The sequence below is a fragment of the Mobula hypostoma genome, chromosome 7 (assembly GCF_963921235.1).
Source record: "Mobula hypostoma chromosome 7, sMobHyp1.1, whole genome shotgun sequence".
NCBI classification, from domain to species: Eukaryota; Metazoa; Chordata; class Chondrichthyes; order Myliobatiformes; family Myliobatidae; genus Mobula; species Mobula hypostoma.
In genome coordinates, this window is record NC_086103.1 from 129,347,797 (window position 1) to 129,373,649 (window position 25,853).

General features: G+C 39.2%; 1 protein-coding gene across 1 annotated transcript in view; it reads right to left on the minus strand.

Moving 5' to 3' along the window:
• Positions 1-14,954: 14,954 nt before the first annotated feature.
• Positions 14,955-25,853, minus strand: part of chst10 (carbohydrate sulfotransferase 10) — a 30,307-nt gene continuing 19,408 nt past the window's right edge. The window contains 3 exon segments of the mRNA XM_063053988.1: positions 14,955-18,110; positions 18,281-18,386; positions 22,633-22,867. Coding sequence (XP_062910058.1) covers positions 17,573-18,110; positions 18,281-18,386; positions 22,633-22,867 — 879 coding nt within the window. The 3' untranslated portion in view covers positions 14,955-17,572.

Genomic DNA, 25,853 nt, shown 5'->3' on the forward strand with positions numbered 1-25,853 from the left:
TTGCGCTATTACAGATTGTCAGGTATGATGTTGTGGCCATCACTGAATCATGGCTGAAGGATGGCTGTAATTGGGAGCTGAATGTCCAAGGTTACACATTATATCAGAGGGATAGGAAGATAGACCGAGGGGGTGATGTGGCTCTACTGGTAAAGAATGACATCAAATCAGTAGAAAGATGTGATATAGGATCAGAAGATGTTGAATCCTTGTTGGTTGAGTTAAGAAACTGCAAGGATTAAAGGACGTTGATGGCAGTTATATACAGGCTGGGAGGTGGACCACAGGTTACAACAGGAAATAGAAAAGGCGAGTCAAAAGGGCAATGTTATGGTAGTCATGGGAGATTTTAACATGCAGGTCAATTGGGAAAATCAGGTTGGTAATGGATCTAAAGAAACTGAGCTTGGTAAATGCCAAAGAGATACTTTTTTAGAGCAGTTTGTCATTGAGCCTACTAGGGATCAGCTATACTGGATTGGGTGTTATGTAATGAACCAGAGGTGATTAGGGAGCTTAAGGTAAAAGAACCCTTAGAAACCAGTATCACAATATGATTGAGTTCAATTTGAAATTTGATAGGGAGAAAGTAAAGTCTGATGTAGCAGTATTTCAGTGGAGTAAGGGGAATTATAATGGTATGAGAGAGGAGTTGGCCAAAGTAAATTGGAAGTTGCTGCTGGCAGGGATGTCAGCAGAGCAGCAATGGTGTGTGTTTTTGGGAAAAATGAGGAAGGTGCAGGACATACGTATTCCAAAAGTGAAGAAATACTCAAATGGTAAAATAGTACAACCATAGCTGACAAGGGAACTCAAAGCTATTGTAAAAGAAAAAGAAAGGGAATACAACAAAGCAAAAATTAGTGGGACGACAGAGGATTGGGAAGTTTTTAAAAAGCTACAGAGAGCAACTAAAAGAATCATTAGAAGGGAAAAGTTGAAATATGAAAGCAAGCCAACAAATAATATCCAAGTGGATAGAAAAAGATTTTTCAAGTATGTTAAAAATAAAAGAGAAATGAGAGTGGACATAGGACGGCTGGAAAATGAGGCAGGAAAAATAATAATGGGGGACAAGGAGATGACTAATGAACTAAATGAGTATTCTGCATCGGTCTTCACTGTGGAAGACACTAGCAGTATGCCAGATGTTGTAGTGTGTGAAGGAAGAAAAGTGGGTGCAGTTACTATTACAAGAGAGTAGTTGCTCAAAAAGCTGAAAGCTAAAGGTATACAAGTCACCCGGACCAGATGAACTGCACCCTAGGGTTCTGAAAGAGGCAGTGTTAGAGATTGTGGTGGCATTAGAAATGATCTTTCAAAAATCATTGGACTCTGGCATGGTGCCAGAGGACTGGAAAATTGCAAATGTCACTCCACTCTTTAGGAAAGGAAACTATAGACCAGTAAGCCTGACCTCAGTGGTTGGAAAGTTGTTAGTCAATTTTTAAGGATGAGGTGATAGAGTACTTGGTGACACAGGACAAGATAGTACAAAGTCAGCATAGTTTCCTTCAGGGAAATCCTACCTGATAAACCTGTTGGAATTCTTTGAGGAGATTACAAGTAGATAGATGAAGGGGGTGCAGTGGAAGTTGTATATCTGGACTTTCAGAAGGCCTTTGACAAGGTGCCACACATGAGGCTGCTTACCAAGTTAAGAACCCATGGTATTACAGGAAAGTTACTAACATGGTTAGAGTGTTGGCTGATTGGTAGGAGGCAGTGTGTGGGAATAAAAGGATCCTCTTCATGGTTGGCCGCTAGTGACTAGTGGTGTTCCGCAGGGGTCAGTGTTGGGACCATTTTTTTTGATGCTGTATATATGGAATAGATGGCTTTGTTGCCAAGCTTGCAGATGATATGAAGATTGGTGGAGAGGCTGGCAGTGTTGAGAAAACAGGTAGGATGCAGAAGAACAGACAGATTCAGAGAATGGGCAGGAAAGTGGCAAATGAAATAAAATGTTGGAAAATGCATGGTCATGCACTTTGGTTGTAGAAATAAATGTGTGGACTATTTTCTAAACAGGGAGAAAATCCCAAAATCTGAGATGCAAGGGGACTTGGGAGTCCTTGTGCAGAACACCCTAAAAGCTAACCTGCAGGTCGGGTTGGTGGTGAGGAAGGCAAATGCCATGTTGGTACTCATTTCAAGAGGTCTAGAATACAAGAGCGGGGATGTGATGCTGAGGCTTTATAAGGCACTGTTGAGGCCTCACCTTGAGAATTGTGAACAGTTTTAGGCCCCTCATCTTAGAAAAGATGTGCTGGCATTGGAGAGGGTCCAAAGGAGGTTCACAAGGATGATTCCAGGAAGGAAAGGGTTATCATACGAGGAATGTTTGATTACTCTGGGCCTGTACTCGCTGGAATTCAGAAGGATGAGAGGGGATCTCATTGAAACCTTTCGAATGTTGAAAGGCCTAGAAAGAGTAGATCTGGAAAGGATGCTTCCCATGGTGTGATAGTCCAGGACAAGAGGGAACAGCCTCAGGATAGAGGGGTTCCCTTTCAAAACAGAGATGCAGAGTAATTTCTTTAGCCAAAGGGTGGTGAATTTGTGGAATTTGTTGCCACATGCATCTGTGGAGGCCAGGTCATTTGGTGTACTTAACGCAGAGATTGATAGGTTCTTGATTGGACATGGCATCAAAGGTTACAGGGAGAGGGCTGGGAACTGGGGTTGAGGAGGAGAAAAAAGGATCAGCCATGATTGAATGGTGGAGCTGACTTGATGGGCCAGATGGCCTAATTCAACTCCTATATCTTATGGTCTTATGGGTATAGATCAGGGGTCCCCAACCTTTTTTGCACCGTGGACTGGTTTAATATTGACAATATTCTTGCGGATCGGCCGACCTGGTGTGGTGGTGTTCAAGTAGGGTAAAACTCACCTCAACATGTCTTTTACAGTTAGGGTTGCCAACTTACTTTCTCACTCCCAAATAAGGGACAAAAGTAGTAGTCAAATACGGGACACTTGTGTTTACCCTGAGAAAGACTACCATGACCATGAAGCCTTGCGCGGGCACCTGTGTGCGCATGCGTGTAGGTGCCGATTTTTTTCTACAAATCGGTTTTGGCTTAATCTTCCCGATTCTGTTAAGTGAAACTACACTGTACATGCAGTATTTCTGCTTTATATAGGCTGTGTATTTATCATATCATTCCTGCTTTTACTATATGTTAGTGTTATTTGGTATGATTTGGTAGGTTATTTCAAGTTCAACAGTGTGTGACAGGGAATGAGGAAAGGTGCAGCTGACTCATATCATTTCATATCGCCAAATCATATTGTTTCCTCACGGCCCAGTAGCACATGCTTTGCGGCCCGGTACCGGTCCGTGGCCCGGTGGTTGGGGACCACTGTGATATAGATAAAGGAAATGCAAACCGGCTTTTTACACTGAGGTTGGGTGGGACTACAACTACAGGTCATGGGTTAAGGGTGAAAGGTGAAAAGTTTAAAGGGAACATGAGGTGAAACTTTTTCATTCAGTGGGTCATGGGAATGTGGAACAAGATGTTAACGTAAGTGGTGTATGCCAACTCAATTTCAACGTTTAAGAGAAGTTTGGATGGCAGGGGTATGGAGGGCTATGGTCCGGGTGCAGGTCAATGGGACTGGGCAGCTCAAATGGTTTGGCATGGACTAGATGGGCCATAGGGCCTGTTTCTGTGCTATACTTTTCTATGGCTCTATGACTTTATATCTGGAATCTTGCCCCCTGCACCACACCTTCAACCACTTATTTACCTACACTATCAGCCAATTCCTGCCCTGACTAGCACATGTTACTAGGAATAATCCAGAGATTAGGTCCGGCTGGAGGCGCAGTGACATCAGCGCCAGACTCTGGAGTGAAGGTTCCCAAATTCGAATCCAGTTGGGTTGCTCCCGGGCACGCTTCCCATCCGTGCCGAGTTGAGTGTCAAGTTCGCAACTCAGCCTCGTAAAAAAAAACCTGCGCTGTGAGAAGGATGTTGGGGACCACTCACAGAATCTTTCCTCCAAGACAACCACTTGAAAAGTGGTCACTGAGGCTCTGGCAGAGTATTGCACACAAAAAAAAGTGCTTGGAGGTCCTGTTCTTCAGCCTCTTCTCTAAGCTCTGATACTCACAGTGAAGGACCTCTTCCCCCTTTCTACCTATGCCTTTGGTGCCAGTGTGCACCACAACCACTGACAGCTTTGAGAATCTTCTGCAGCTGCTCTTGGACATTTTGGACCCTAGCATCCTGGCCACAGAATCCACTGTCTGTTTCCCTAACCATCAATCCTTCTATCACTATCAGTAATGATAGAGCCTCAAAGTTGGCCACCGTGCCACTGGCCTGGCTGCTGCTGCTGTGCCCTGATCAGTCATCTTCCCCCCCCCCCCCCCAAGTAGTCTCCAACGGGGTATACTTGTTGCTGCGGAAATGACCACAGGGAACACTGCAGTGACTATTTACTCCACTTACTTCTGCTGGTGGTCACCCATCTATCTGAAGCCTATATTCCAGGTGTGACCACCTCAGTAACACTCATCTATGAGGTTTTCAGCCTCCTAGATGGTCCTGAGTATATCCAGCTCCTGCTCCAGTTCCTTGTCAGTCAGGAGTTAAAGCTGAGTGCACTTCCTGCAAATCACTCATCAGGGAGACTGTTAGGTACACGGAAATACCACGTCTCTCAGGAGGCGCATTCCACTGCCTGAACTACCATCCTGAACTACCAAGCTTAAGTCCTGGCCTAACCCATTCCTGCTGAAGCCCGTTGAGCCAAAGCCTGACCACTCTAACTCTGGCCCACACACTCAATGGCCACTCGGTCTACACCTTGTTAGCTCCTGCTGATACTACTTGCAATAGCCATTGAGGCAGCTCATCCGGTCTTCTTGAGCACTTGTATGATTGGTGCTCTTTACACTCATGAAAACATGGCCTGATTTTGCACTACCTCCATGTACAAGTTTACAGATGATACTACCATAGTGGGCCGTTACTCGATTAACAAAGAGTCAGAGTACATGAAGGAGTTAAAGAACATAGTGGTTTCATGACAACATCCTTTCCCTGAATGCCAGCTAAACAAAAGAGCTAGTCGTTGACTTCAGTGAACATGATCCTGTTTACATCAATTGGAGCTGAGGTTGAGAGGGTTGAAAGCTTCAAGTTCTTCAGAGTGAACACCACCAATAGCCGGTCCTGGTCCAAACTCAGAAGCCATCTTATTTCAAAAGGATTTGAGTACAAAGATGTTTTAATACAATTACAGCAGGCTTTAGTGAGAACACACCTGGATTATTGTGTACAATATTGGTTCCTTATCTACATAATATTAATAGAGTGCAGCAAGAGTCACTGGACTAATTTTCAAGAAGAAAAGGGACTGAGAGTCCAGGCCTCATAGTATTTATTACAATGAGAGGTCACCTCACCAAAATGCACAACATTCTTAGAGGCCTCAAGATACTGGGTACAGAGATGATGTTATCCCTAGCTCAGGAGACTACGGGTAGGAGTCTCAAAATAAGAGGTAAACTATTCCTCTCTGAATTGAGGAGACATTTCTTCACCTTCCACAACATTTCTACCAAAATGTTAGTGAACAGAAGTCTCAAAATGAAGCTGAGTATTGTTCAATCCAACTTGTAAGGTAAGGTAGAGGCGAGGCAATTAATACTATGAAAGTATCATAATACAAACCACATGGAAAAAAGATTTAGCCTGCACAACAGAATTTGTGTACCAGGACCTCCCCAAAGGTCAGAGATGAAAGAATGACAGAACTTGTAAAAACTGGAGCAAAATTCTGAAAAGTCTGTATTTACCATTTAATATTAGTGTAGGGTTTTAAAATGGATATAACAGTCATGGACGATCCACTGATAGAAGGAGAAAGAGAGGAGAATATTTGTAAACACATAGGCATTCCATTACAGTGATCTATATAAGCATTCTAATGGGGATTAATTTGTCTATTAACAAACACTGTATTGTATTTTTGGGAGGATTCATTGAAAGTACACTGCTGGCAAAGTACCAGTATCAAAACCTCATGAGATTCAAGTGAAATCATTGAATTAAAGTGGATGTGCAGATTCATGAATTGGGATGAAAATAAGAGTACCAAGATCAGGCTGCACAGAAGGAAATGACTTTGTGCTGGATTTAATTATTTGTTGCTTAACAAAGGGCAGTGAAGGACAATGCTTCCTAACAGATGAGCAGCGAAGAGGAGCATATAAATAGGAGGCATCAGTAAAACGAAGCCCTAAATGGAGTTGGAACAAGAGAGGGCAACATTTGCCCAACCAAACAAATTGTGGAAGTAGACAGTAAAGAATGCATTTGAGGAAGATCCTAGAAGAAACAGAAAGATTATATAGAGTGATTAAGAAGTTCAGAGGGAATTACAGATGGCCATAAATTCCTTTGTGGACAAAGGGGTTTTTCAACCTATCACAACACACCCAAATTCATGAGTTTAACCTAATAGACAACTAGATGGATCAAACTGATGAGAGAATAATAAGTACGATTATTTCAATATCTGCCCCAAATGAGCATTCTCTGGTCAATCTAATACACAGCATTCCTTAATCAGCAACACAATCCAGAAAAATCTAGACTAGCAGATTTTCCATACTCCTATAATATCCTAAACTATTGTTGCATGGTAGTAGTATAAATATTCCAGGTAGGAATAAAGGAGCACAGGAACTGGCACACTGGTCAATTTAAAGAGGGTAGAAGGACTGGGACTCTGGTGAATGGTAAATGAGCACAGTCACTGAGGCACTGATGAGTCAGAAGGAGTGCTAGTAATGGGGTCCCGGTTAAACAGAAAGAAGTTTGAGAACAGGGACTTGGTGAGTCAGAAGTGAGCATAGCTATCACTAAAGATTAAATTAGTTTTAAATATCACATGTACATTGAAACACACAGTGAAACGGTTTATTTGTGTCAATGACCAACACAGTCTGAGGATGTGATGGGTGCAGCCAGCAAGTGTTAATGTGCTTCCAGTGCCAATATAGTATGCCCACAACTTACTAACCCTAACCAATATGTTTTTGGAATATGGGAGGAAACCAGAGAACTCAGAGGAAACCCACACAGTCATGGGGGGGAGCAGACAAATTCTCACAGAAATCAGAGGAAATTGATCCCTGAGCTCCTGATTGTTGGTGCTGTAAAGCATTATGCTAATTGCTACACTACAGTTTCAAGCCATTATCTCTTGTGTCAGATGCTGAACCGTTACTATACATAGTTTGGATCTATTCTGATGATAAAAGAAAATCAGTATACATTTACAAAATTTCAGAAGCAGGAGTTCATCTGTTCATGTCGGAAATGAAGTTTCCATAATGGTTCATCAGTACATGGCTAAGTGTACGCAGGATTTTTGAGTAAGGGCTTCCTGATACAGTATGTAAATGATTTACTATTACTTACAGATATTGTTCAGAGCAAAGGTATTGATGAGAAATATTACAATTCCTGACACTGTGAGCTAAAAGTGAACTCTAAAAATACCACAATAGGGAAAAGTAGGTGGCTGTGTTATTGGTTTCATATAATCAAAAGATGGAGTCTTTGAATCATCCAAGCCTGATGGTAAATATGGTTACAAAAGAAAAACAGATCAATGTGGGGTAGAAGGGTAGGTTAAACAGAAGAACAATTTAAGAACTGTATCAACGCAAAAGGATGGGACATCTTTGTGGATGGATCCAGTTATTTGTAAGTGAGAGAAAGACAGAGAGGATGTGAAATCTGGGATGTGAGTAACAAAAATAGCTATGTCTCTGAAGATATTAAGACATCTGAGGATGTGGCAGAAAGAGTCACCTGCTGTTCTATATGCAGTGATTCACCAAACTGAATGCCCATTCTATACACTGCCTGTTCAGATTCACTGTTTATCTCTAATCCACTGACAGTGCTTCTAGCAATTTTGGTAAAGCAACAATTTAAAACAAAAGATACAAGATACATTTTTGAGAGCATTATGGGGAACAATTTAGCAAGAAGTCAGGTACAATGCAGCAAAACGTAACTTTTCGACAAAAGTCAACAAATGATAGAAAATGCAGCACATAATGAAGAAAGGCGCTGCAAGGACCTGTATTGGGATCCTATTAAAGGAATGGGAGAAATAATAATGGCATGGTTCAGCGTGAGTGGTTTCATGGAATTGAAAAAGACAGATTCAGTGATTCAGAAACTGTAAATGGGAAACACTATTAATTTGAAAGTAACTGGAAGATCCGAAATGTGATATGAAAAAGACTAAGGAGCTGGTGGTAGACCTGAGGAGAGCTAAGGTACGGGTGACCCCTGTTTCCATCCAGGGGGTCAGTGTGGACATGGTGGAGGATTACAAATACCTGGGGATACGAATTGACAATAAACTGGACTGGTCAAAGAACACTGAGGCTGTCTACAAAAAGGGTCAGAGCCGTTTCTATTTCCTGAGGAGACTGAGGTCCTTTAACATCTGCCAGACGATGCTGAGGATGTTCTATGAGTCTGTGGTGGCCAGTGCTATCACGTTTGCTGTTGTGTGCTGGGGCAGCAGGCTGAGGGTGGTAGATACCAACAGAATCAACAAACTCATTTGTAAGGCCAGTGATGTTGTAGGGATGGAACTGGACTCTCTCACGGTGGTGTCTGAAAAGAGGATGCTGTCTAAGTTGCATGCCATCTTGGTCAATGTCTCCCATCCACTACATAATGTACTGGTTGGGCACAGGAGTACATTCAGCCAGAGACTCATTCCACTGAGATGCAGCACAGAGCGTCATAGGAAGTCATTCCTGCCTGTGGCCATCAAACTTTACAACTCCTCCCTTGGAGGGTCAGACATCCTGAGCCAATAGGCTGGTCCTGGACTTATTTCATATTTTACTGGCATAATTTACATATTACTATTTAACTATTTATGGTTCTATTACTATTTATTATTTATGGAGCAACTGTAACGAAAACCAATTTCCCCCGGGATTAATAAAGTATGACTATGACTATTAGTACTCCTTTTGAAACTGCAACTTGACAATTTATCTTTTTCTCTTCCCTGTGCAGTTCACTTACTTTTGTCTGCCAGATATGCAAATAACATTTATATAACATTAAGTAAAACAAGAAAATCTTCAGACTACTTCACCTCAATAAAATGAGAAGTCTAACATTTATTTATTTATTTATTTATTTATTTGGCATGGCCAGGTGGTTAAGGTATTGGTCTAGTGATCTGAAGGTCGCTAGTTTGAGCCTCAGCTGTGTTGTGTCCTTGAGTAAGGCACTTAACCACACATTGCTCTGTGATGACACCGGTGCCAACCTGTATCGGCCCTAGTGCCCTTCCCTTGGACAACATCGGTGGCGTGGAGAGAGAAGACTTGCAGCATGGGCAACTGCCGGTCTTCCATACAACCTTGCCCAGGCCTGCGCCCTGGAAACCTTCCAAGGTACAAATCGATGGTCTCACGAGACTAATGGATGCCTATTATTGAGCTACAGCACAGAATAGGCCCTTTGAGTCACGATGCCTAGCAATCCCTCAGATTAATCCTAGCCTAATCGTGGGACAATTTACCATGACCATTTATCCCTCCCAACCAGTAAATCTTTGGACTGTGGGAGGAAACCAGAGCACCCCGGAGGAAATCCACACGGTCATGAGGAGGACGTACAAAATCCTTACAGGCAGAGGGGGGAATTGAACGCAGTTGCCTAAACTGTAAAGTGTTGTGCTGACCACTCTGCTACCATGCTGCCCTTTTTTTGTTAAATTGGGAATCAGAATTAAATAATATGGGTTACCACAATGACAGAGCTGATTTTGTGGCAGCACTCTTCCCTCTGAGTCATAAAATCTTGTCTTCCATCTTATTTAAGAGATTAAAGTGCAATGAGACATCTGGAAATATTCCAATTAGTAATAAATCATGTATTGCTCTGGTGAGGTTTGACTCAGAGTTTGGTGCAAACGCTATGGATCTCCTAAAGTGCACTTCAGTCGGGACACAAAACAGAAATCATCTAACATTTCAAGGGAATATAAAGGATCCCATAACATTTTTGAAGGCAGAGGGGTGATTTGTTCTCCCTTTAGTCAACAATACTGAAAGTGCAGTAAAGAATCTGATCATTCATCTCATTGTTGCTTGTGGGGTTTTGTAGTGTGCAACGTGGTTCTCTACACGCAGTAGAATGTTCAACGTTCAAAGTAAAAGTATGCACATTTCCGATGAATGTCATTAGATATTAAGTGCCAATGGAGAGTCCCAAAGCTATTAAAGATGCTAAAAAAAAGTAAGTCTGACTTTTTGTGGTGAATATAATGTATGGAAATACATTTACAGCAAAAATATATCAAAACAAATTAATTGAAAAGACTTACTATAATATTGAATAAAAAGGGAAACATTCCAGAATGCTCTTGATCATCACAAGTGCACTACAAGACTGCGTGCTTAGCCCTCTGCTCTATTCATTTTACACTGATGACTGTGCAGCTAAGCACAGATCCAATGCTATATTCAGGTTAGCTGATGACACCACTGTTGTTGGCTGAATCAAAGGTGATGATGAATCAGCTTATTGGAGGAAGATTGAAAATCTGGCTGGTTGTGCTTTAACAATAATCTCTTACTCAATGTCAGCAACATTATAGCTGATTTATAGACTTCAGGAGAAGGAAACCAGAAGTCCATGAGCCAGACCTCATCAGAGGATCAGAGGTGGAGAGGGTTAGTGACTTTAAATTCCTAGGTATTATTATTTCGGAGGACACGTCCTGGCCACGCATATAAGTGCAATTACAAAGAAAGCAAGGCAGCACCTCTACTTCCTTTGAAGTTTGCTGCGATTCAGCAGGATATCTAAAATTTTGATAAACTTCCTATAGAAATGTAGTGGAGAGTATACTGACTGGCTGCATCACAGCCTGGTATACAAATACCAATGCCCTTGAACAGAAAATCCTACAAAAAGTGGTGGAGATGACCCAGTCCATCATGGGTAAAGCCCTCCCCACCACTGAAACATCAACATGAAATGCTGTTGCAGGAAAGCAGCATCCATCACTGCTGCCATCGGGAAGGTAGTACAGGAGCCTCAGGGGTCACACCACCAGGTTCAGGAACAGTTACTACCCCTCAACCATCAGGCTCTTCAACCAGAGGGGAAAGTTTCACTTGCTCCATCACTGAAATGTTCTCACAACCAATGGACTCACTTTCAAGGAAACTTCATCTCATGTCCTCGACATTTACTGCTTATTTATTGTTGTTTTTGTATTTGCACAGTCTGTCATCTTCTGCACTCTAGCTGAACACCCTAGTTGGGTGGTCTTTCATTGATTCTGTAATGGCTATTATTCTTTTGATTTATTGAGTATGCCCACAAGAAAAATGAATTTTGGGATTATATAAGGTGACATATATGTACTTTGATAATAAATTTACTTTGAACGTAGAACGTCAATAAATACATTTTCTTCAAGAAACGTGGAATCTTTTAGTTAATTTATATTTAATAAGAATTATAAGAAATTAAGTTGAATACTTTTAAAAGAATTTTTCAAATAATATTTATGTTCAGCTATATGTACTGGGAGTGTACAGATATTCTAATTACCTGGTTATACTGATCAATATACAGGTACTTGGGAGACAAAAGTTTAGGTGATGCAGCTTTACTGGTTTGAATTTCTGCAATTCCTCCTGTGATGGTTCCGTAGGGGAGTAAGTTCCAGAATTTTGACCTGGTGTTGATGATGGAATGGTACCTTATCTCTAAATCATTTTGGCATGTGGAACATGTAGGAAGTGCGACTGAAATAGGCTAAGCACATATTGCCAACTGCCTGAACCTTCATGATTGCTTTCAGTGACTCTCAAATGAGAACAGCAGCAACGGCCGAGTTTGAAGTCCCACAGTGGACAGTGTTTTTATAAGTGGGAGTACTAAACTGGTAAAGTGATAGTGGTAGGGGTTTCCCTTGTAAGAAGATTAGACAGATGTTTTTGTGGTCACAAAAACCTCGAGGGTGGGCATGTTACCTCTCTGGTACTAGCATCAAGGATGTCTCTGAGCAACTGTAAGACATTCTGAAAGACGATGTCCTGGAACATAGAAATCTACGGCACTACAGGCTGTTCGGCCCACTATGTTGTGCTGACCATATAACCTACTCTGGAAACTGCCTAGAATTTCCCTACCAGATAGCTCTCTATTTTTCTAAGCTCCATGTACCTATCCAAGAGTCTCTTAAGAGACCCTATTGTATCTATAAACACAGAGCCTAGAACTCATTAGGTGCTTAGGAGGAGGAATGAGGTACGACTTGAGTTTAGGGAGCTCTATCGCTATTTAAAGAGAAGGACCTCAATGATTATATTCTCTGGGTTGCCTTTGGTGCCATGAGCTAGTGAATATTGGAATAGAACAAAAGGTCATGTGACTGTAGTTGAAGGGATGGTGCAAGATTATGGGATTTAGGTTTCTAGATAATTAGGGCAATTTCTGGGAAGGTGGGTCTACTGCACATGAGATTGGTTGCACCTTGCTGGGAGGTTAGCTAACCCTGTTAGGGAAGGCTTAAACTAATTTGGAAGGGAAGGGGGCTCATTTGTTTGTCAGATGAAGACGTAAAGTTACCAAGACGACAAAATCATCAGTCCATGGGCATAAGTTGCATCAATTCTAAAGCTAGGTGCAACTAGCAGATGAATTCAAATCTTTAATAAACATATGATATTGTTGCTATCACTGAAAAATGTTGAAGCATGAGCAGGACTGATAGATCAATATCCCAGCGTATAGAATTTTCAGGTTACACAGATGGTGGAGTAAAAGGGGAAGAGGTTTTGCACTGCTTGTCAATGATTACACTTCTTTAGTATTGAGGGAGGATATCCTCAAATGAGGCCACATGAATAGATTAGAAACAAAAAAAATGAGTTGTCACTTTATTGGAGGTGTATTACAGAGCTCCCAACAATCAACAGGAGATAAATAATGTAGGCAGATGTAAGAGGCAAGAAAAGATGGGATTAACTTAACTTTAAATGCTAAAAGGTGAAGAATTTTTGAGCTGTTCCAGAAGATCTTTCTGGCACAGTATATAGATAGACCAAGAAAGGAAGAAGCAATACTAGATTTTGAATGATATACCTGGTCTAGTGGAACGACACTGGATGGTACTGACTATAACTCTGTATCCTTTAAACTGGTTAATGAAAATGACAGGGAAAGAACAATAAATTAAAGACTTAAATTGGGGGAAGATCAGTTTTATTAAAGGAGTACCTGGCAAAGGTACATTGGAGGCACCTACTTATGGTGAAATCTACATCTACATCTGCACAGTGGGAAGCATTCAAAGGAGAGACAGCTAGAGTTCAGGGCCAACATATTACTGCAGGGTTAAAAACCAGAGTAACAAGTGTAGCAAACTCTGGATGTCAAGATAGATAAAGGGTTGGATAAAGAGAAAATTGGAAGCATTTGACAGGTATGCAGAACTGATGATGCGAGAGACCTGTCAAGGTGTATCTGCAATAGTACAGCCCCAAAACAACAAAACTAAAAATTGGCAATTTCAAGTACCCCATAAAAATTACTCTCCTCATAATCTCACAGACATCATGAGAGTCCCTATCAACATAACAATGATCCAAGCATAATATGGTTTAAACCCATCATAAATTGGGGACCACTTCATTGAGCATCTCCACACCATCCCTCACAAGCAGGACGTCCAGTGGCCAAGCATTTCATTTCTCATTCCCATTCCTGTTCTGACATGTCGATCCATGCCTTCTTCTTGTGCCAAGGTGAGAATACCCTCAGGGTGGAGGAGCAACATCTTATATTCCATCGGGGTATCCTCTAACCTGATGGCATGAATATCAACTTCTCCTTCTGTTGAACAAAAATCCCCCCATCCCCCCAGTTACCCTTTACTACTTCTCACCTACCTATTACTTCCCTGGGTCCCCTTCTCCCTTCTTTTTTCCCTGATGTCCACTCTTTCCTCCCATCAGATTCTTTCTTCTCCAGCCCTTGACTTCTCCTAACCACCTGGCTTCACGTATCACTTTCCAGTTAGCTTCTTTCCTCTCCCCCGCCCAACTTTTAATTCAGGCATCTCCTTCCTACCCTCTCACTCTTGAAAAAGAGTATCGGCCCAAAATGTTGACTGTTTACCCTTTTCCATAGATGCTGCCTGACCTGCTGAGTTCCTCCAGCATTTTTTGCATACTGCTTTAAATCCATTATAATTAGTTCCCACAAAAATCTTCTCTACCAATAAAACACGGATTGGTTTGATGCACGTGACGTAGAGATCCAGAAGCCAACTTACTCAAATGTACTGCATTCTTGGACTGCACTTTGAGTAGCTTTCAACCAACTCAAGCCAACAACAGAAATAATACCATCCATTACTTATAACAAACTTGTGAGCTGGTGACTTCTGACTTTGGAAAAATCTCAAAGTAGCTCATTTACTAATGTAATTTGAAAAATAATTCTCATTCATACCAGACCAATAGGTATAGCCCTTATAAAGGAGTTTCCCTTCTCTTCAAATCAAAAATTTCTGCTTAGTATTTTATATTAAATTTTCAACCATGTTAAAATGTGAAAACTCCAAGAAAAATGGAACAAAATAATAACAAGCAATGAATTAAACACCAACTTCAACTTTTATAGAATGCCTGAAGTACATGAAAGCTGCTGTATTTAGGAGTTAGGTGGGGGAAATAGCTATTTAAAACACTGTAAAAATAGATAAGACACAGAACAAAAAGACGTAGAAAATAACAAATGAAAACGTGAGAAACTTTGACAAAATCTTACACCTAAATGTAAGCATAGTCTAGCATTTAGGCTACATCCACACTAGACCGAATAAAACCATAACCGAAGCTTTTTCTCTTTGTTTTAATCAGATTAAGTCATAGACCAAGTTTCAGTAGGCATTTATTAGACAGTACTAAATCTCAAAATTGAGAATTACAATCAAATCAGAAGAATTAGTGCAATAACTAATGGAATGAATAATTAGCATTAAACCAGACAGGTGTTCCAAAATGTTTAATCCAGAACTTGTATAAAGAAGAACCAACTAAATGAAGAAAAAATTAATACATCACATGTACAGAAAACAATTCAGATAAGAAATACATTCCTTTGATCAGGTATATTTTTGAAATGAATGCAAATGTGAATACCCTACAGTAACAGGATCTTTAACTGTCATAAATTTTACAGGAGCTAAGGACTAAAATCTTAAGTACCATATATAGCCTCAATTATTCAATATTTGCATTTGGTAGTATAAAATTGGTTATTGGAGAAACTATATTTCATAAATCTTGTCTAATGTTTATTTGCTACTTAAAGTTGATTATAGAATAAGCACCAAAGCACCTGTGCACATTACTAAATGGATCAAGTTCAAACTTTTTGAAGGTTTTCACTGATCTCTCTATTCATTCAAAAGTTGTTTCACATCAAACTTGAATAAAAGGACGGAAATAATTATTCCACAGATAGGAGCAAGGTGGCAACCAAAGGAGCAGTAATAGTCAATACAATATGCATGATGGATAGCAAAATCATGCCCTACTGAATGTTTCCAGCATCTTTAAATTTTTTCTTTTTGAATATTTTCAGAATTAGAGTTATAGCTTTCATTTTTTATTTTATAATTTTCCACTCCAGATAATTATCTCAGTCTGATTCATCAAAATCTTGAATACTAACATAGTTTTCTGTGTGAATGTCACTTTTGACATGTTGCATTAAGAAAATTCTGGAAGACTAATACCTGTACTTAACATCAAAAATATGTTTAAATACAATGCAATTAAATCCAAATATTGAAATTATTTCTGTCAATGCACAAATAATATGCAACTTAATGTACAAATAATATCCAACAGGAAGTCTTGACTTAAAACTTGAACATTTCTAATGAGTCCCTGAACACGTCTAGCGTATCCCCATCTTCTTTAGGTTACTTCAACAGAACAAACCTTCACTTTATAACAAAAATTGCTTGTATTTGAAACAATTTAATGGGAATTCTGTCAAGTACATTAATCAAAGGCTTGGATACTGAGGCTAATTTTCTTGGACTAAAGAAAGATAAAGTTTATATACAAACCTCAGTATCTAGCTAATGCATTCAATTGTAGAACAAAAGGCACAAATATCAGACAATTAAGAAAAGTTGAAATCAAATGTATTTGAACAGAAAATGAGAATTTAATTTTAAATTGGAGAAAGGTGATGACCGAATTGTTTTTGATTTGGGGCAAGAAATTTGTAGTAGAGTTTAATTGAGTTTAAGTTTTTGGAAAGTGGAAGATGGCAGATAGAAGATGCAAGACTTGCTAGAATTACTGAAGTAGACTTCAGAAAGTGGCAAATGAAAGAAGGCAGCTCAAACACTGAAACACGGATGAAGAGACTCAAAGTTAACGGGATGGGTTAGCAGTTTCTGTCACAGAAAGTTTGATACAATCATGTATTTTAACATGTTACTTTATGGATACAAAAATAATGCACTTTCAGAAGAAAAATGCTATACCCTGTCATTTGAGAGGTTAAACCAAAATTCTGTATGCAATTTATGGAACCACTTTAATGCATTTGTAGACAGTTACTCAAATGGTTGTTTAATAAAGATGAGCTAGCATATTGGAATTGTGATGCACAGAAATTCAAGTACTCTTAAATAGCTTTATAAAATAAAAATCCATTTTGTAAAGTTAATCTTTATAATTGTATAGTACATTTATCAGTTCGTGAACTTAAAAGTTCTGAATTAACAGTAGCTTAGTGGATCAGGTTAGCTGATGCTCCAGTATTGTTTAATTATTTCAGAATTGTTTGCTGCATGTTTGAGCAGGTTGTATCAATATCATCACTACATATACAGGGTATTTCATGGGTGGAGGGGAACTAAATTGCAACAAAATCAAAATAATCTTCTGACTCCCTAAATTAGTTTAGTCCCTGCCTATGATTAGTGAATGGAGCTAATTGAAGGTGGAAAGAATTGAAACAAGTTCACAAAATGGATCAATTAATAAAACTGACAGTTGGATGTATTTGCAAATGAATATTACAAATTTAAATGTTCAAATTATGCTTATCTTTTGTATTAAGAGTTTCTAAGCAGCAATATTTACATCTAATTTTAATTAAGATATTTGTTTAATATTTGTGACTGAAAAGTGACAAACAATACAGCATTGGGATCAGTACAGAAGTATTTTACAACTGATCAATTGAATTGACAATTACTGTTTTTGTCTATGGAAATACTTCCATTAAATTTTAGCGGCATATAATGTTGTTCTGTTGGGTTCCGTGCATCAAACTAATTACTTACCTACTTCTAAAAATCATGTTGTGCCTGCAAACATGCATGGATTAAACTAAGAGATTCCATTGACCTCTGCTGGTGATAAAATTAAATTATGACAAAAAAAACCTAAAGAAATATAAATATGCACTGTACTACCACAGAGCAGGTACAATACTTAGGTATGTCAATTTAGCAAAAAATCAGGCTCTGCATAACCAAAAAGTTTGAAATCTCCTTGGAAACGAGCAGCAAGACGTTTTATATCTCGCTTGCTGATTCCAGCAAAATATTGCTCAACCTTAGTTCTATTGTACTTTGTAATACCAGGTGGGATTTGGGGATAGGACACCAAATTATTTATTCCTGCTTTCTTTATGATGTATGGAGCATCTTTTTCCAGTGTTTCATGATGTCCTATGATATCATACTTGATTTCACAAGGTGCACAAAGCTCAACATAAGTAGCCCAATGGATAATGGGTTCTCCTATTTTAACATCAAGCCACTTGTGGTTAGGATCACCCAAGTAGCGAATAAAATCATCAAATTGGAGTCCTTTAGTCTCTGTTCGATTCCTCCTATACTTTTGAATAATTGCTGGAGCAATTTTAAATTTATACCATGGCTCAAATCGAGGATTCTTTAGAAACTTGTCTTTGAATGCAGAAATAAGCCTTTCGAATGGATCCCTAACAATGAAGAATTTGAAGTACGTATTCAATCTGAAAGAAACAACACCAAAGAAATATAATTCTATCAGTATTCCAAGGAATGTATGGACATTATAGCTGTGATCCAGTAGTAAAGTGTTTTATTATATTTAATAGAAAGTCAAATGGATAACTTCAATAGGATACATTTGTGCAAAAACACTAAAAATGTTTTCTCTAACCTTTTTGTTACTTCGGGGGCACTGTATGATGATAAGCGAGGTAGGCCATTCTTTTCGTGATTATGGATCAAAGGCTCAGGGATGTCTTCAATGGACTTAAATTCTCCTGTACTGGGAAAAATATTAAATTAAATCCCCTTCCAAAATTTAGTAATTCTAACTCTAAACATGTACAGGAATGTTGTTCCTAAACAGTTACATTAAGTATAATTCAACATTTATAACAAAAAGAAAAGAAAAACATTTGGCCCAATGCATCCTCATGATTTGCCTCAACTATCTTTCAGTGTAATGATGCAAATGTAAATATAGCTATTGTAGTTTACTTGTACTTGTCAATGTACTTGGCATTCTAGGTTATGATGAGCTGAGACAGACAGAAAGCAGGATAAGCAGAAAGTGAATGTGAATGGCAGGATGTAGTTTAGCTGGAACTAATGAAAAGCAATGGAGAAATCTGCTCTGAAGGTACTGACAAAGGAATAGATGGGTGGAGACAGGTCTGCCAATATATAATGTTGGTCCTTCAAGAAACAGCTTCTTCCCCCTTCCAGACAGAATGACTTTACCTTAATCTTGTCAATCCTAAAAGAATGAAATCAGCCAAAAGTGACCTAACCAATTTGTTCTTTATGCCTACAATACAAGGCCTTGATCTCAGTAAAGAGACATGTCAAAACTTAAATGTTTGGCACAGTTGAATCAGAAGAGATTTGTCGACAAGCAAGTCTGACCTCAGTCCATAAGGCTTGTCGGTATTAAGATGGCTTTAAAAGAAAATAAAAACCCAAAATTATATAAAGTGAAAAGTACATTTTAGAATATTTTAAACAATTTATCAAATCTCCAAAATCTTTTGTATCTTGTTAAAGGAGAATTTTCATAATTAAGCTCACAAAAAGGAACAAAGCATTATGAAATTGGATGACTATTTCTTCTTTGGATTATTTTGTTTTAAGTTACACCAATCAATTGATTTCCCTTAATTAGTCCAGTGGAGAGAGCAGTATGTACAATGAATAAAGCCATGAATATTGAATAAAAACACTCACACCTGAAAGCAGAGCTAGCAGGATACAATAAAGCAGAGGGTGAACCATGATTGTTTTGAATGGCTGTGCAGGCTTGACAGACAGGAACATCCAATTCCTATTCCTATCTATGTTCTTAAATTCCCTCATTTTCTCCCAGTAAGCTTATGAAATATTGCAGAAAACAGAAAAGGCTGAAAAAGCTAAAATTGCTGAAAGCTTTCATACAAGGCATTTGAAATAGCATGGATTAAGCAGCTAACTTCAGAATGATATCTACGAAGAATGCTATGAGGAAATCTCCCCGTCAGCTGCAACAGCTTTGCAAACAATCATCAGCTTGAATCTGAGGGCTAGTAATGACAAAGGCTTCTGATTCACTCCTACATTCTGTTCAATTTGTCAGCTGCAATGCAAAAGTGATTGGAATTTAAACAGAAGGCCTGGGTGGTATATTTTGGGAGGTCAAATACAAGAATGCAAGAATATTTCTGAAGTGGCCTTGAGTCTATGGAAGACCTGCCTGAAATCCTCTCAAGTAATACTAGGCCTAAATTCCTACCTGTTCACACTCCTTTTTAATATCACATTGCCAGTTGAGATGCTATGGTCACAACTGCAGTTAGGTATACTGTAGTGCATTCCTTCTCTACTGACAGCAACATCAGGCTCAAAACAGTACAAGAAAGTTAACCCTTGTACTGTTACTCAGTGGCTGTGGCACACAAGTCCTTAAGGAATCCTATCTGCATACAAAACTGAGTATTCTTTCATAACATATTTGGAAACCTAATATGGCTACACTCTTAAGAAGATCATTGGTGCCCTTCCCAACTTTGCAGTGTGCTACAAAGTTTTCGAAGCTGCAGCTTTCATTTAGAGCACAGAATGCAGTCTGCCCAGGAGCAGGCTCTTCAGTCCACAGGTTTCTGCCAACCATCATACCAATCTGACTGACCTCATCGGTCTGTATCCTTTGGTTCCCTGCCTGTTCATGCATGTCTTAAAAATCGCTATCATACCTGCTTGCTTCTACCATCTCCCTACTATTGCATTTTGGGCATCTTTTTCTGCACAGAGAGAGATCAACTCTTTTAAACCCTCCCTCCTTCTCGTTAAAACACTCTCTAGTATTTGAGATTTCCATTCCAAGAAAAAGTCTGTTTATCCTGTTTCTGCCTCTTACAGTTTTATATACTTCTATCAGGCCACTGCCCAGCCTCTGATGCCCAACGCAGGCAACATCTTTTCAGCAGCCTTTGCATCCTCCTTCATGTGACAACCAAAACAGCAGGGAATACTCCAAATGTTGCCTAACCAAAGTTTTATACAGCTGCAACATGTCTTGCTAACCAGTAAAGGTAAGCATGCTGTCAGAGAGCCATAGAATTACACCTCAGATTCCTCTGTACACCAATTCTCACTGCTATTTACTGCATATTTCAGTCTCACATTGACTTTGCTAAAGCCACACCATCTTATAGTTGTCCAGATTAAACTCTATGTGCTATTTCTCCACCCAATTCTACAACTTTCACTATATTCCTCACCAGCTCACCACTTTTCCACCCCTTCCCATCCAAAGTTCACTGTTCTCCAGTGGGCATTTATAACAATGTAGATGGCCCACTGTAAATGAGAAAACACTTGCAAAATGTTGCCCCAGTTTCTTTTGCAAAGCACTCCAGGCAATACAAAGCATAGAGGCATATATCAAATCATTGTCACACAGTTTGGGTTGACTGATGGAAATGGAGCTTAGTTATGGTCATATTTTGTCAATACAAGAAGCCCAGCTACAGCAGATAGATTTCACAGTGATGAAACAATACTGCTTTGGTCCTGACGAAGGGTCTCGGCCTGAAACGTCGACTGTACCTCTTCCTAGAGATGCTGCCTGGCCTGCTGCGTTCACCAGCAACTTTGATGTGTGTTGCTTGAAATTTCCAGCATCTGCAGAATTCCTGTTGTCTGCTTTGGTCTGTAAGTTTTCTGTCTACATTTGCATGCCAATTCCAGCTATTGCTTGGAACCCAAGTTCCTAGGCCACCTTCTGATTTCAAAGTACATCTATATTCAGGGTATATTAGTGACTGGTCGATCCAACCTGATATAAGTGATGTTCCAGGCTACCTCAGAGTCAACCAAGGTGGATAGGAACTGTTATTCTCATAATTATTCTCATTTACTTTCAGAAATTGATCTCTCTTAAAAAATTATTGTTAATTATCAGTATTACATTGAGATACCTACTTTCGGTCACTTAACACCACTGGGCGAGCTCATCATTGGGTAAACTATACAGGTTAGCCCCACATCCAAAAGTTGGTCTATAACAAATTCAGGATCCTTATTTAATTATATAAATTTGCAATCTTAATATTTTTGGCATGTGTGATTGACAACCCTATTACAACCTTTTCCAAGTGCACGGCACCACATCTCTGCCTCTTCACTCTCAATTCAGGATGTAGCATCTGGAGCATCCTAATTTCTAAGCCGTACAGTCAAAAAGATACAAAGCTTCAAGCTGCACCTTCAAGCTCACTACCACTCAGGGCCCCAAACTGCTTCCAGGTGAGGCGACACTTCATTTGTGAGTTTGCTGTGATAATCTACTGTATTCAAGGCTCCCGATGTGGCCTCTTGTATATCGGGAAGACTTGATGTAGATTGGGAGACCACTTCACCAAGCACCTACGCTCCGTCTGCCAGAAAAAGTAGGATCTCCCAGTGGCCACCCATTTTAGTTCCACTTCCCATTCCAACATGTCAGTCTATAGCCTTCTGTTATGATGCTCCTCCCCCTTCCCTTTCTTCTATTGCCTTCTGTGCTCTGCCATCAGATTCCCCCTTCTCCAAGACTATCTTTTTCACCAATCAACTTCCCAGCTCTTTACTTCACCCTCTACCATCCCGGTTTCACCTATCACCTTGTAGCTCTTCCTCCCTTACCCCAACTTTCTTACTCTGACTCATCTTTTTTTCCAGTCCTGATGAAGAGTTTCATCCTGAAATCTCAACTGTACGCTTTTCCATAGATGCTGCCTGGCCTGCTGAGTTCCTCCAGCATTTTGTATGTGTTGCACCATATATTATTTGTTTCGGAATAAAGATTCTGCTTTTAACTCATGCACATTCTATAAACAACACAAAAATCTTCATTTTAGAATGGCCTTTTAGCAAAAAGAATGAAATGCTCTTTGCGGTACTACAAACTGAATAAATAAAGTTGCCTCAGAAAATTAAACTTACTTTGCTGTTAGTAAAAACTTAAATATATCTAAATATGTTAAGTATTTCACAAAACTCCATAATTACCGTTTAAAACAATAAGAACTTTCTTCCACTGTGTATTGCCAACTTTTGGAGTTTGACAGAATAGGATTTTATGTTTATCACACACAAATATACGGTCCAAGACAAAATGTGTGATAGAAGAATGGGTCAGATTCCTTATAGAAGTATTTCTACACACATTCTCAAGAAGGCTTAATCGTTCAGCATGTACTGCATCCCAGTGTGAATCCACTTCCTTCCACAGACTTCTGGTGGGCTGAAAGAAAAACATAATTTTTTTGATTTAACAATGTTCAACAGCAATCCTTATTTATGAAATTATGAAATTTATTGATTTCATAAATAACTCGAAGTGAGAAAGCATGGAACAGACAGTGTTTTCTATCGGTTCATACTGCTGGGTGAGTTCATCATAAGCAAACTATAATGGTCAGTCACATATCCAAAAGAAAGTCAACCTGCACAACCTCTGCATCGATCCTAACCACTTGCAAGAGGATAAGGTCAGAGAAAAGAACATAAGGGGGTGTGATTATTTAGGGCAAAGGAGCGAATGGAAGTTGAGGTAAATGTTGGGTATGATGAGGTGCTTAGAAGAGAATGGTAGAACAGAGAATCAGAATCAGGTTTAATATTGCTGGTATAAGTCGTGGAATTTGTTAACTTTACATCAGCAGTACAATGCAATACATGATAAATATGAAAAACACTGAATACAGTAAATACACATCTATCAAATGGTTAAGTTAAATAGTGCAAAAAAATAGCCAAACAGTAGTGAGGTAGTGTTAATGGGTTTCAATGTCCATTTAGAAAACACATGGCAGAAGGAAAGAAGCTGCTCCTGAATCACTCAGGCTTCGGTACCTCCTTCCTGACGGTAACAATGAGAAGAGGGTATGTCCTGGGAGGTGGAGGTCCTTAATGATGGACGCTACCTTCCTAAGGCACCATACCTTGAAGCTGTCTTGGATACTACAGAGGTTAGTACCCATGATGGAGATGACTAATTTTATAAGTTTCTGCAACTTACTTTGATCTTGTGCAGTAGCCCTCCCCATACCAGATGGTGATGCAGCCAGTCAGAATGCTCTCCACAGTACATCTGTAGAAGTTTGAGCATTTTAGGTGACAAATCAAATCTCCTCAAACTCCTAATGAAATATGACTGCTTCCTTGCCTTCTTTACAGCTGCATCAATACGTTGCAACCAGCTTAGGTCCTCAGAGATACTGACACCCAGGAACTTGAAATTCCTCACTCTCTCCACTTCTGATCTCTCTATAAGGATCGGTTCGTGCTCCCTCTTTCTACCTTTCCTGGAGTTAGATAAACTAACATTGCAAAGAAGTGTGGCCCAGATTTTTATAATAGGAGCACAATGAGTTATCTCTTCCTTCCATTTGGAGAGGGGAATTTTCATCTTTCCTTCTACTGGGGACAAACAACATTAATGATGCAAAGTCACAATGGCCAAGATTTTCCTGTAATTAGAGAAGAATCAGTTAAGTCAGAAGATAGGGGAAACTAATGGAAGTGGAAGGAGATGTGGAAACAGTAGTAGTGGGAATTCAGGTGGTGAGGTGTGGGAGAAGCTGGGAATAAGAGCAGAAGGAATGAAGGAACAATGAGAACAAGGAATAGTAAAAAGAGAGCAGAAAGTAAAGAAAGAAAGAAGCAAAAGGAACTGTATAACTCAAAAGGAGCAACAAATTATCAACTGAGACAGGTAAGAGAAAAAGATTACTTTTTCCTGATGGCGCACAAAACAATTAGTGCTATATTAAAAGCTTGTTCTTACAATATTCCACACTTCCCAAAGAGTCATACTTATTTTGTGTAAAATTCTCAGTCACATTTCCCCCTCAGACTGAGAGAAGCCCATATGCAATAGTCTATCACAACAGAGGTTGACATCGTAAAAACTGCCATACACAGCTGTACAATCAAATCTTGTATCAACTAACTAAATATTGGAATAGGGTTTCTCAGAAAGGCACATAATTTACAAGACCAAACCAAAAAGTGAAATCTTGCACCATCATTGGACTCCATGAGAGTTCAGTGTCAAAGCACAATCAGGCTGAATACCCCAGCATTATGCCGGTTAGATCTGTGGTTGATTAGAAACACCAATTTCAATGAAGACTCCAGATTAAGAGAAAAAGAAGCAATTTAAAAACAAGTTTTACTGTAGTTTAATGCTTTGAATGTCGTTAATTCATTTATCATACACTTGCTTATTAATTTTAGATCTTGGAAAAAAATTTGTGGGATAATAGACAACTGTAAAATTGCCCCAAGCATATATGGGTAATCGGAGAGGGAAGGAGAAATTAGTGGGGATGCCAGAATAAAAATGGGACGACTTTAGTGTAGAGTCAGTCCAAATGCTATAGATCAAGTGGGCCAAAGGATTTGTTTATGAGTTTAATAAAACGTTGTTAGCTGTAAAATTGACTTCTTGCTGTGAATACACATACTGTACACCCCAAACCATATACATTTTTTTTTGCTGAAGCAGAGTTATCAATAGGCATTTTGTTCGGGAAAAATGAGCAAGCACTAACTGGAGTAAGTAGAAGCACGAATTGGCAACTGGCTGCTGCTCAGAAAAGTTTAGATAGATCAACATATTGTCCACGGCTACAGATCATAAGCGGTTACTTGGCAAATTTCAGGTCCAGAAAGAAGGGTGCAGCTCTTAGTCTTCTGACATCACAAATGATACAATTCCAAACATCTAACAGTTGAATAATATTATTAGAAAATATGGTGGTGTTGGAACAGACTGCAAATTAGATAAGAAAAATAAAAATTATGAAGTTTTTCCATTCATGTGATGTGAGTGTGATTAATAATGCCAATATTTAATCTTTCAACCCTAGTTAGTCCTGTATCAAGAAAGCACAGAAAAAGTGGACAAATTTCCCTCTCTGAAAGACATTAGCTTACCTGTTTCATAATTAGTGCTACTGAAATTTTAGTTTCTGTGATTAATTACTCTTTTGAATTCCACAGTTAAGGTGAGATTTGTGTTTATGATCAATAGCTAGAGCTCGGGTTACTTGCTCAGCAGTCTAACTACTATACTACTCTACTCGCATAATGTATTTTTAATTAAAGGTCTTTTCATATTAAAAGTGTACAAATTTGATTCTTAACATAGATACTTCATGTTAATACAAGCCATCTTAATAAAAATCTAACTGAATCTATTGAATTTTGTTTCTGCAAAAACT